General features: G+C 47.3%; 1 protein-coding gene across 4 annotated transcripts in view; it reads right to left on the bottom strand.

Annotated features, from left to right (window-relative positions):
• The window catches only part of GABRP (gamma-aminobutyric acid type A receptor subunit pi), a 33,761-nt gene extending 20,877 nt beyond the window's left edge, over positions 1-12,884 (bottom strand). For 3 of the 4 annotated variants that reach the window (XM_049874302.1, XM_049874305.1, XM_049874307.1), the window contains exons 1-4: positions 12,735-12,884; positions 7,329-7,425; positions 6,453-6,571; positions 1,689-1,756 (exon numbers count right to left, since the gene is read on the bottom strand). In XM_049874302.1, coding sequence (XP_049730259.1) covers positions 1,689-1,756; positions 6,453-6,571; positions 7,329-7,381 — 240 coding nt within the window. In that variant the 5' untranslated portion in view covers positions 7,382-7,425; positions 12,735-12,884. Of the gene's footprint in view, positions 1-1,688; positions 1,757-6,452; positions 6,572-7,328; positions 7,426-12,734 lie in introns of those variants that run through there. The other variant, XM_049874306.1, reaches the window with a different exon arrangement.
• Positions 12,885-13,136: the final 252 nt, after the last annotated feature.

Here is a 13,136-nt window from a genome sequence, read left to right as displayed (position 1 = left end):
AGGGATAGAAATGGGTGGGATGAGAAGGATTCCAAAAATGCAAGGAAAGTGCCAAGTCTTACTCGCCTCCCTGCCTCTGGTTAGATCAAGAATATATACTACAGTGGACATCGGTGAAAAAAGTTATGTTTTCAGGTGGTGGCCTGTAGCAATAAGAGAACTATGATTTATTCTAGATGATAACTTCCACTGACAAAGGGGAACGCCATAGGACCATGTCCACAGTCTTAAATTATTTGGCCTGAAAGCTCATATTGCCTCCAGATGACAAAGACCCCAATAAATTTTTGAAGATTTGGTGGGCTAAGTGTTTGGTTGTTCAGGGTTTGCCCAGAATGACAGTGGGCCTTCTTAGCAAACTGCCTTTAGTTTTATCTTGTTTTTAACTTGCTTTCTTAAGTGAGCAGACCATTGGAAGCAGTTATGTGACTGTCAGTTTTCATCAGCTTGTCTCTCACTCTGTGATGGACCATGTGATATCCAGGCTTCCTCACTATACCTTCATTTTGTTCCCCAATTTTTATGCCTCGCCAAATGTACCCACTTTATTCCCTGGTTTCTCTCTCTTTGGCCTTTGAACCCACTTTCTTCCTGCTATTCAGAAAATCTGTTTTACAAGAATTTTCCACTGTCTTAGTTTTTGGGATAAGTCTCTAGCTTCCACCATTCAGAATGGAGGAGGGCTGTAAGTCTTTTCTGTTTTGAGTGGCCAGAAAGTTATGCGGTGCAGAAAACAACTCTGCCTTTTTTTGATGGTTGTTGAGATCATACACAGCAAAACAAACACTAATTCAATAATTTTTACATGGCAATTTGGCCCTATGTTCTGGGTTTCTGAGAGCCCTGAATACAGAGGCTCACCTGGAGACCCAAAGCTGACTAAGATTCATGAGGTGTTACATAATTTATCAGGACCAAGCAGTGAGGCCAATAAAAGCCATGAGCCCTGAGGCTCAGACGGAGCTTCCTGGTTGGTAAGAGTGAACATCTGCTCTTGAATGGGTAGCGCATCTCCTTGAGATATGGAAGATTTGCACTGAGACCCCTCCCAGACCTTGCCCTATGCATCTCTTCATTTGTATCCTTTTTTGTTATATTAAAGCTATTATCACAGGTATGGGGTTTCCCATGAGCTCTGTGAGTCATTACAGTGAATTGTAGACCCAAAGGAGTATTGGGGTTGGCTGGATTGAAGTGGACAGAGTCATGTGGACTCCTGAGTTTGTGGCTAGTACCCTGGGATGGAGAGGTGGAGGAAAATCCCAAATTTGGGGCTGCCTGGTCTGAAATGGAGGGACTCATTTGGACTACTGAGCTTGTAATTGAGACCTACTGACCTAGCCCTAGATGGCTAGGGTTGACAGAGAGAAGGGGCCAGCTGGTCTGAAGTGGAGGGAGTCATGTGGATTCCTGAGCTTATAGCCAGTACCTGCTGACCCAGCCCCAGGTGGCTAGTGATGAGAGATAAGGGCTGTGTGGGTAGCTGGGGTCTGAACTGAACAGGGAAAAGAAGCTGAGATTCCCATAGGATGCAGCTGGCATGTGGAGTGGAATTTGTTGTCCATCACACAAGTTGGCATCAGAGTTGGGTGATCTTAGTCTCCCTGGACTGGTTTGCACAAACGTGTATCCCCACTAAACACAAGAACAGTGACTCCTTGGGTGGAATGTGAAGTGATGACACTTACCATGTTACTCTCTGAAATACTAGAAATGCTTGCAATGTCGAGAGTCAGTGCTATCTGAACTGGTTCCCCTAAGAAGGAAGAAAAAAGCAGGAAAGACTTACCCAGAAGGACAAACATAAGATTTCCTAACACTACATCAGTGCATTAAAAAATCAAGCTATTAATTACAAAAGTAATGCTTGTGGACAATGTCAAACAATCTAGAAGGATATAAAGTGAAAACTTAATTTCTACCCTCCTCCTCTTAGGAGTAACCATTGTGTAAAGTGTGGCTCCTTTTTCTATTAAAAAAAAAAAAAGCCCAAATATACAGGTATTTTAATACATACAAGGGACCAAGCTGCATATCATTGGTGCAGTTTAAAGAAAGCAGCGGTGAGGTGTTTGCTACTTCTGACCTGGAAGAGTTTCCTGTGGTGCTTGCAAAGGACTGATTACTTAGAGATTTAACAGGTTTGGACTGATCCTATACAGAGTTCCTTTTCTTTTTCCTCTCTAGGTTTACAAGATGGCATTCAAGGTTGCTCATGATTGCACCCTGTCTACCACCTGACACTTCTTCCCTCTTGGTTTACTCTCCAGCAACTATTCTGAATTCCAGAAGTTTCTCTACTCAGTCCAGGGTACAGACTCTGTTAAAAATCCTGGAGGCTCGGCAGTCTTGGTTGTTTGCAGAAGTTAAGCTAGACGGGAGTTTGCTCTTCCTTAGACTGCTGATGTGGAAGGAGAGCCCGGCAGCCAGAGAGATTTGTGCTTAGATCTCGGGCCTGTCACGTCCCAGCTCTGTGATCTTGGAAAAGTTACTGTATCTTTCAGAACTACTGTCTTCTCATTTGCAAGTGGGGATAACATTAATGACACATAGGGTCGTGGTGAGGTTGCCATTGGGCATGTAACAACTTCTTTGCAGAGTGGAGGCAAGAAGGACTGTATGTGAGCCAGGAATCCAGGAAAAAACAGCTGCTGGGGAGTCAATTCCCATCCATGGCGACCCCGTGTGTGTCAGAGCAGAATTTTTCAGACGTAGATCACCAGGCCTTTCTTTTGAGAAAGGTGAACTTCTAGGTGAACTTCAACCTCTAGTCTTTTGGTTAGAGTCGAGTGTGTTAACCATTTTACATCACCCAGAGAAGGTGCCGATAAATAAAGTCATCTGCACAAAGTTTCCAGCATGTGTCTGTCTGGCATGTAATACATGCTCAATAAATGGCATTTCCTCTCTCTTACATAGTCCTGGTTACTTTTGGAAAGGGAACCACTGTCCTCGCCAGATTAATAGACACAATAGCATTCACTTGCGATAAATGGCTGGTGGTGCCTGGGACAATGTTTTCACCAGGAAAAGGAGAGGTGGAATTCAAAGGAAGCTTAAAAACATTTAATTGGTAGGAATCAGACAAAGCTACCTGATTAATCTAAGGACACCAAGCCATGGAACACAGGTAAGACATTTGGAAATGAAGTTTTAGAGCCAATGCAATTAAAAAATAATTAAGCATTAATACTTTGTGGAAAGGGGAAGGTCTTTGATGGCAGCCATTGGAGAATGTTGTAAGAGTGTGGCGCTAAGTGGTTTTCTGATCCTAAAGGCAGCATGGTGCGAAGCCTGGGTTCAGAGAGAGCTGCTTGAATCCCATGCTCTGTGACCTTCGGCATGTTGCTAAACCTCTCTGTGCTGCAGTTTTCTCACCGGCCAGATAGTGCTACTAGTGCCTACCATCGAAAGTTGTGCTGCAAAGTTACAGCATCTGTTTTGAGTGCCTGGAACACAGAGGACAGTCGGTCAGCATTCATCGTCCTCCCAGAGGAATTCGGAGAATGGAATGGAAACCACACAAGAGCTCCGGTCCCATTGTGTTTTTGTAAGTTTGTTTCTAGATGGTCTAGCCCAAACCTTGCCTCAGTTGGCTTTTCAATGGACCAGAGATTGTGCTTTCTTCCCCTTGAGCTATAGAATTTAGCCGTGCCACCAGAGGGCAGCTTTCTCCTAGGAAAGAGGTCAAAGCCACTTCCTGGGCAGTGTGCACAGTTGTCTGCTTGCAAACCTTTGCTTGGTCCAGCTCAGCCCTTGAAAAATCCTCAGGAAGTACTGTCTCTTAAGGACCTCAGGGTCCTAGAGCCTGAATGGACGGACATTATAGACAGCTATGGCCTCTCTGTGGGCCTCCAGGCTACCACACAAAGGGAAGTCCCTTTAAGAGGCAGTGCCAGGAGGTTCATAACAAGGGGGTGGTGGCGGGGGGGGGGTGGGGGTGGGGAAGATGCTGTTCCCTCCCCTCTTTTTGTCTGAGGAGCTCTTGCCCCATTCTTATCCCTGAAGGTTCTGGGCCTCACATTCCTTAAGTCCACTCTGGTTCCATGTTCTCAGGATGTGCACTTTGCTCAAGACTCCTGCTTCTTGCTGGCCAGGAGCAGATGAATGAGAAGTCATGCCCCGGTCTAATTGTTTGGGATTCAGGAGGCAAGAGGAATTGTTGAGTGGACTTAACCAAGGTATGCAAGCTCACATGCTTGTCTTTAGTGTTGGATAGGGCCTAGGAAAGCCAGAGGAAATTCAACTCTCTCTAGGTCCCTTAACATGTTGCTATTGTCAGCTGCCATTGAGTTGGCCCCCGACTCATGGCAACTCCACGCGTAATGAAACAAAGTCCTGCCCAGTCCTGTGCCATCTCCGTGACTGGTTGCGAATCAGACTGTTGTGACCCTAGGATCTTTGTTGGCTGAGTTTTTGGAAGTAGATTGCCAGGCCTTTCTTCCTAGCCCATCTTAGTCCAGAAGCTCCATTGAAACCTGTTTAGCATCCTAGCAACACGAAAGCCTACAGATGGGTAGTGGCTGGGGTTGAGGTGCACGGGCTGGAAGTCAAACCTGGGTCTCCCATATAGAAGGTGACAATTCTGCCACTGAACCACCAGTGCCCTTCCCCTTAACATAAGGATCTCAAGTCCTAATTGTGTGGCCATGAAAATGCACCTCTCAGATCTCTGACTGAGGGGAGTGTGACTGACTAACAGAGGACTCCAGCTGCTGAGCTCTGAAATCTATCATCACGTTCTGTCACCTCAAATATGGTGTATGGGTTTTGGCCTACTAGTTGGTGTATGGTCCAACTAGTGACTGAACAGAGCAGGGATACTGGGGCATGCCGGTTCCTGGGAGGCAGAGATGGGAGACTCCTCTGATGGGCAACTCTGGCTCAAGGACTCCCCGGCAGCCTTTCCAAACACACTTAGAACTGTGCTGCAGTCAAAGACACTTCCACCCAACCCTTCTTCCTTACCTCTCTCCTTTCCCTGGAGTCAGACCTGCACCACAGTCTGATGGCTCTCCCAGCTTTCCTCTCCTCCTGCCCCATTTTTCCTCACAGATATTGCCCCAATAAATGTCTCGCACAGGTAACCTTCTTTTGGCATCTGCTCCGCAGAGGACCTAGACTAACACACTAATCATAGATCTGATCAGAGAATTTTATTATCTGAAAGGAGAAGCAGGAAGGGAAAGGAATTAAAATAGAACGCGCTCCAATGACGTAGCAGGCACTGTGCTGCATGCTTACACTTTACCTCCTTCAGTACTCTCTGGGAGGTAGATGGTGTCTTTCCATTTTACGGAAAGCAAAACTGAGCCTCAGAAAAGCTGAGGCACTTACCAAGCAGTGGCGCTAGAAGTCAAATTCAGGTTTGTTCAAATCCAAAGTTTTTTTCTGCTCCACACAGTGAGAATTTAGAGACCACCTTGGTTCAAACTTCTATTTTATAAATAAAGTGACTGACACTCTGTGAAGAGGTATGTAGCTGGTCTCATTGTCTTCCTCTTTCCCTCATTCTTTCAACAAATAATTATTGAAAACCTGCTATGTGACAAGCACTGAGCTGCTGGTGAGGCTAATGAGGTAAATAAGCAAGATTCCTTTAAGGGGTTGCAGCCTAGAGCTGAAGCAGATATAAAACCAGCTATAGGTACTTTTTTTTATAGGTACAGGATAACAAGGAAATGGCTATAGCTTAGAAATACGTTCAAAATAAAGTGTGAAGAACGGGGACGGAGCCTGGAGAAACCAGGGAAGGCGTCTCAGAGGTGGTAGCCTTTGATCTGAGACAGGAAGGAAAAATGGACATTTTCCAGGTAGTTCAGTTGGAAGAAGCAATTCCAGGCAGACAAACAGCCTCTGCAAGGCAGAGACGCCAGGAGCGTTCTGGGCACACTCATGGAGCAGAGTGGGAGGTGCAGGAAGAAGAGACTGGCAGACAGCTAGAGCTGGGCCATGAAGTGCCTGGCGTGTCCTGCAAAGGACTCTGGACTCTATTCTGAGTCTGCTGGGTTGCATGCAAGTGTTCTGGGCAGGCAAATGACCCAAGATGGGGGCCATTCAAGTGGCAGTGTGGGGGATTAGCCTGGAGAGGGTAGGCTAGAGGCAGGAAGACCAGGTAGGGTGGTCCTGGTGAGACTTGGTGAGCCCCTTGAATAAACATTGGAAGCGGGGGCGGAAGGAAGGAAGACTGTGCGTGAGAGGCTGTTAGGAGGCTCTTGTAAGTCCCTGAGTGGGGAAGAGTATGTCCTTATCTTGCAGCTGGAGAGGCAAAGTGCTTTCTCCAAGGTGGCATGAAGAATCACTGGCAACTTTCCTCATCCATCACTGCCAATCCTTAAGCAGGCTGCAGAGGAGAAAAGCAAGTCAGCTACAACCTCCTAGAACCCTCCACTGGCTATTGTCTCTGTTCCTGTCCTTTAGAATGGATGTCTTGGACGAAAAGGATGACCTACCGCCAAAATTAGGCCTGAGGAATTTGTTATATCCTGCTGTGAGGTTGTCAAAGCCAGGCAGGGAAAGCTTGTCACTTCTGCCGACCTCGATGTTAAACTGATTCCCCTGGACACACATCCTGGAAGAGAGAATGGGTTTTGGTACGCACACTTGTTCATGCATGCAGAAACACGGATACGTAGGAACATGTGTTTGCACGTGTGTGTGTGTGTGTGTGTGGGTGGGTGGGTGGGTGTCTTGTGCCCTTGTACCAGTGTGACTTTCCCAAAGAGAAATTTCAAATTTTAATCAGAATTCGGGAGTCCTCCAAGTGTCTTCTCAACAAACACAAGGGATTCATCCATCTATGACTGTTTGGGAAGCTTGAGTTTTCTAGATAGAATAAATTTGTTGTTGTTGGTAGCTGTTATTGAGTTGGCCCCCAACTCATGGTGACCCCATGCACAATGGAATCAGACCATTGTGACCCATAGGGTTTTCACTGGCTGCTTTTCAGAAGTAGATGACCAGGCCTTTCTTCCTAGTCCATCTTAGTTTGGAAGCTTCACCAAAACCCATTCAGCATCATAGCAACACAGAAGCCCCCGCTGACAGATGGGTGGTGGTTGTGCATGAGGGGCGTTGGCCGGGAATCGAATCCAGGTCTCCTGCATGGAAGGTGAGAATTCTACCACTGAACCACCACGGCCCTCTAGATAGAATAAACCGGAGGACGTTTTATGTTTCTCTTGCTGCAGGGAGGTGAATGACGAGGTTTTCCCTTACCACTGGTGAGCAGAAAGGGCTGCCACTGCTCCCACCACATACCTATACGCAAAGTGATTCCGACCAAGGCCATGGGGTGGGTGGGTGGGGGAGCAGGTAGCAAAGTTCACCTTTGAGTGCAGAGACTTAGGCACATGAAGATTAAGCAGAGGTTGTAGTTCATGTTGAGGAGCTCCTCACCCAGGGCAGGGTCAAAGTAGGAATCACCTGGGAAAAGAGATGGGGCAAGGTGGGAGGCAGAACACCCAAAAGGCTCACCTAAGTCCAGGCCAGCCTCTCTCCCCTGTGAATCACCAGTCATACCACTTACTCAACATGTGTGAGGAACAGTCTCTTTCCATATCTTTTAGTTACAGATTCTGGTCCATGCATCTAGAAATGACTCCATTTTTGAGGATTACATTTTAAATCCACCCTAAATAAAGACTGAGACTTCATTTAGAGAGTGGCTCACCAGCCCCAGGAATGCAAATAGTCCTTTCTGTGCTGTGCATCTGGGAAGCCCCACAACTGTCCTTGCCTTGTCCTTGTCCTGAACTTGCCTTATCTTTGTCCTGACTTTACCCTGTCCTTGTCCTGACTTTACCAGGAAGGACACCCCAACTGTACACTCATCTCAATCGAGCCAGCCATTCTTTTATTTATCCTAGGATCTATGCCTGTTGAGCAGGTCACATAGACAGGAAATGAAAACTTCCTGAGAACCTTCCATGGGCCAAGTAATGTGTCGGATACTTTACCACCGATGTTCGTACTTGATCCTCACAATAGCCTAGTGATGTGGCAGGATAATCCCTGAATTACAGATGAGGACACAGAGGCTCGTGGAAACTACACCACGCTAGTGGATGCCAGAGGGGACTCTAACCCAGGGCTGACTGCATTGTCATCCAGTGATCTCTTCCTTCAGGAATGATGGCTTTGTCGGCCTGAGGACACTCGCGGTTCTCACAAACCTCCCAGACCAGATACCCAGGTGCTCTGGAGCCATTTAGCTGATATGGGTGAGCATGGTATGTGCGTGAGGACCTTCAGGTAGGCATGGCCTGGGGCCTGGTCTCCTCAGGTTTGGGAGCTGCTATCGGATGTTGCTCTGAGAGAGCAGTTGGGCAGTGAGGCAGGCAAGTCTGTGACCTGTCATGCTGGTGACAATGAAATGGGGATTCTCAGGCATGGGCTCAGACAGTCCCAGGGTGGATCATCCCCTCTTCTGTGGTAACCTCTGTGAATCACGCAACTTTCTAGAATGTAGTCATTCTGGAAGAGTCCTGGTGGTACAGTGGTTAAAGTGCACAGCTGCCAACCAAAAGGTCAGCAGTTCAAACCCACCAGCTGCCCGACGAGAGAAAGATGTAGCAGTCTCCTTCCATAGAGATTACAGCTTTGTAAACCCTATCGGGCAACTCTACCCTGTCCTATAGGGTCACCACGAGTTGGAATTGACTCGACAGCAGTGGGTCTGAATGCCATTCTGGGATTCAGGGTGTGATTCAGCAATTAATGAACTAATATTATTTTAATAGCAAAACCAATACATGCTCACTGTAAAAGTAAAAACAAGGCAGAAGTGTATAAAGATGAAAGTCTAAGTTCCTCCCTCACTTCTCTCCAGTCTCACAGCTCAGAGAGAACCACTGTTAACAGTTGGTTTTTCCACACATATACACGTTTATCTCTGCCTAAACAACAACAACAAAAGAAATTAAAAAGCAAAATTGAGGTGATACCGAGCATATTTCTCTGCCCTTTACTTTTTTCACTTCACAGTAATTATGTTGTTAGGTGCCGTTGAGTTGGCTCCAACTCATAGTGACCCTGTGTGCCACAAAACGAAACACTGCCCGGTCCTGCACCATCCTCACAATCGTTATGCTTGAGCTCATTGTTGAAGCCACTCCGTCAGTCCATATCATTGAGGGCCTTCCTCTTTTCAGCTGACCTTGTACTTTACCAAGCATGATGTCCTTCTCCAGGGACTGATCCCTCCTGACAACATGTCCAAAATATGCAAGATGTAATAATAACAATGGTAACAAAAACAACTGCAAACACTTATTGAGCGCTTAATGCATGCATAATGCATGCTTGCACTGTGTGAAAAAAAAGCACCTCGCAAATCCTCATACCAACTCTTCGAAGTAGCCACTATCATTCTTCTCATTTTATAAGTGGGGAAACTGAGGCTTAGAGAGTTTAATGTTCCCAAGGTGATAGGGCAGGTGAGGGACAGAATTGAATCCAAGCATGCAGACCAAAGCACTCTCAATCATTGTACCATACTGTTTCCCCACAACACCCACCCCTTTCTATACCAGTTCACATAGACCTGTCACATTATTTTCAATGGCCATAAAATATTTCATAATATAAATGTACCACCATTTATATAACAGATGTCCTGTGGAGGTCCCTGGGTGGCACAAATTGTTTGCGCTTGACTACTGACCTAAAGATTGGCAGTTTAAACCCAACCAATGAAACTTCAGAAGCATGGCCTGGTGATCTGCTTTCGTAAAGGTTACAGACAAGAAAACCCCATGGAACACAGTTCTATTCAATGCGCGTGAGGTTGCCATGAGTCTGAATTGACTCAACAGCGATGGGCTTGGGTTTTTTTGGTTTTATTTATGGGCACTAGGTTATTTCTGCAGCTTTTACTGTTACAAAATCAGTAACGAGCATCTTTGCACGTATGAAAGCACCTCTCATTCTGCACTCTGTCCTATATCTCTACCTCAGTTTTTTCCTTCTCACTCATCACAGATTTCAGGTATAAAATCAACTTTATTGATCCACCAATGATCATATTCACATCATCTTCTTTTAGTCTATCTGTCCAGTCCCTGTGCTTCCCCCTGTCCCCAGCATCAAGTTTAAGAGGGTCCATAAAGTAGCTCCCATGCCCTCCATCCCTTCATCCAATTTGCCCAAGGTTTAACGAGCTCTTTCTTTGGACCAGACACTTTTAGCTCACCACCAGAGCTCCTATGGAGGAGCAGGGAGGTGTGTAAGCAGTGAGGTGATATTCCCTGTGACTGTCATGTAACAGGGGCAGAGGCAAAAGAATACCTCTAAGGAAGTGAGCAGTCAACTCCACTGGGGGAGGCTGGAGCTGCCCAGGAGAGACGTCATAGAGAAGGCCAGTTGATTCTTGAAGGAAATGTTGCACTTACTATGTGGACAAGGGAGGGCAGTGGGCCCCCCAGACGTTGGGCAAAGGTGTGGAAGCTCCCCCACAGCCACTCTCCTACCCACCGATGCTCAGCCTCATCCCCCCAGCCCGCAGCCTTCTGTGACATCATCCTTCCTGCCCCGTAGGGCTGAGGTACTTCTTTTCTCATTTGGGGATATTTCTGAACTCTTTCTCCTCCTGTAGGAAACCGCCCTCGATCAAGTAATTTAGGGAAACCTCTAGTCTTCAGTTCCAAGGCGACTATCAGATAGCGCTTTCCCTGAGGCCAATCCTACCTTAAAAAGCAAAACAATAAAACAAAGCCAGTTGCCGTGAAGTCAGCTCTGACTCATGGCAACCCTGTGCTCCACCAGGGTTTCAGTGGCTGGTTTTTCAGGAGAAGATCACCAGGAGTTTCTTCCAGGGTGTCTCTGGGTGAACTCAAACCTCTAACCTTTTAGCAGACGAGCATGTTAACCATTTGCACCACCCAGGTACTCAACCCTATATTAGGAAAAGAGAATGTTTGGGCCTTGGGCAAAGAGTCTCATGCTAGGAGAAGACTTGCCCAGGCCAGAGCCAGAAATGTGATCTCACCCCACCAGGCTGACCTGGTTAGGCTTCTGAGCATGTCTCACTTTATAATGGAGGAAAAAGAAATAGGGAAAGCAACCAACAGCCTCTGAATACCTGCTGTGTGCTGGGTATCAGGTTTGGTGCTTAATCTTGTTTAATTCTTGGCCATCTTGCCCAGTAGGTGTTAACTTTTATAGGTGAAGCTCAGATTGGTGAAGGGATCTGGCTGAGGTCACACAGCAATTAGATAATGGTTTGAATCCAGGTTTTCCAGGTCCCTATTCTCTGCGCTGCATCTGGGAGGAGTGCTCCAGGTTCCCAAGCTGGATTCCACTTGGTGCTGGTCCCTCTTACAATAAGCCCATCTCTGGGGCAGAGTGTTGCATCCACAGCACATCCCAGGTGGCTGTGCAGTGAATGCCAGCACCCCACGTGGCAGAGGAGCCAACCATTAAGTGACAATTTGTGTATTTGCTAGCCCGAAGGGAGGTTCAGGCAATGGGTTATATGATACAGTTGTAGGGAATGGCATTTAGCAGAGCAGTGCACTGAGCCACCAGAGGGGAGTGACCTGAGCGTTGTCTCCTGCAGTGGCAACACTCTAGCCTCTGGCTGAATCCATCTAACCTTCAGCACTGTAGGGAGCATGGTATTCACGGCGAGATCCCAGGCCCAGGGGGCTCCTGAGTAGGAAGCAGCCTCCGAGCTCTTAGCCTACCCGGGGTAACTCCAGAGGGGATCTCTGGTCAAAATCCTCCTCTACTTGTACAGAGGAGCTTAGCTTTTGATTTGGACATACTTAACTTCTCTGAGCCTCAGTTTTCCCATCTGACAAATGGGAATAGAAAGTCCTCATACATTAGTTTTCATTCCCCTCCATGTCTTTCTTGGGGTCCTCAGTGATTTCACTGTGAGTGTGAGAATCCAAAGCTCAAGCTCCTTATATTGTACCCCATGCTGCCACCCAGGGTGTGAGCTGCCATAGTGCCATTTTGGAGCACTTAGACAGGCATAGGGTCAGAGATAAGACATTAGGGAGCCTGGTGGCACAGTGGTTAACAGATTGGCTGCTAATCAAAAGCTCAGCAGTTCAAATCCACCAGTTGCTCCTTGAAAACCCTGTGGGGAAGCTCTACTCTCTGGAATCAACTTGACAGCAATTTTTTTTTTTTTTTAAGGTGGCTGATAGCATGATAGCACCCTTTTCTGGACTGGCTCTGAGAAGCAAAAGTAATTTCAGTATGTGCAAGTTTCTACTCTCCTTCCCAGAATCTCCATCATATTAATACCATGAGCCCCGTCACCCTCTAGCCTCCTTCCTAATCATTTCCCTGTCCTCAGCCACTTCAGCCTAGACAGAAATCATTTACTGGGAAACAGGAGTAGAGCCTGAATTAGGCTGAGGTGAGAAAAGGCAGTATAGCCGTGGGTCTTCCTTAAGAACAACCACAGAAGGTAAAGTTGGCTGGGGGAGTGCCCTGTGCCTGTGAGTCTTGCCTGGTTGCCGCAACAGGCAGGAACAATGCTAGCGTCTGACAGAACCGGCTCTAATCTTGGCTCTGCCAAGATCGTGTTACTTCTCCCTGAGGCTCAGTTTCCTTTGCTGTAAAATGGGATAATAGTCAATAGACTGTATCTGTGCCTGACAACAATTAGTCCTCAGCAGATTTTGGGCCCTGCCCCCTTCCCTCAGTCTCACCAGGGCTTGTATCTGGATCTCCTTCCTTCCCATCACCCAAACCCCAGGAGGGACCAGCAGTTCCCTTACCAGGCAGCTGCCAAGGGCTCTCTTAGGGCAAGTCTTTCAGGCTTTCAGGCCGGGCTTTCAGGCAGGGCATGGTTTCCTGGGCACCCAGGATTCTCCCCATCCTTAGCCCTGACCCCTCTGGATGTGGGCTTAGAGCCACTCTCCGAAGGAGTGGCAGTCTTTGTGGGGAAGAAGGAGCTGTTGAACTGAGTTGGGCTGAGACAGAGATGGGTGGGGCCTCCTGCAGCTCCTCCCCTGGGTTGGGCTCTGATCTGATCCGTCAGTCTGTAGGAATCACCCAGCTCCTTATGGGTATTGGCTACCACAGATTTGATTCTGAGTTCACCTCTCTGCTGTGCTCCCAGACCCCAGCTAGACAAGACTCCTGAGATGAAAGTCCCAGGAGGGTGAAGTGAAGTGAGT

Source organism: Elephas maximus, chromosome 2 (genome assembly GCF_024166365.1).
Source record: "Elephas maximus indicus isolate mEleMax1 chromosome 2, mEleMax1 primary haplotype, whole genome shotgun sequence".
NCBI lineage: Eukaryota > Metazoa > Chordata > Mammalia > Proboscidea > Elephantidae > Elephas > Elephas maximus.
Note: the sequence above shows the minus strand (reverse complement) of the source record. Positions and strands in the feature narration are given on the sequence as shown.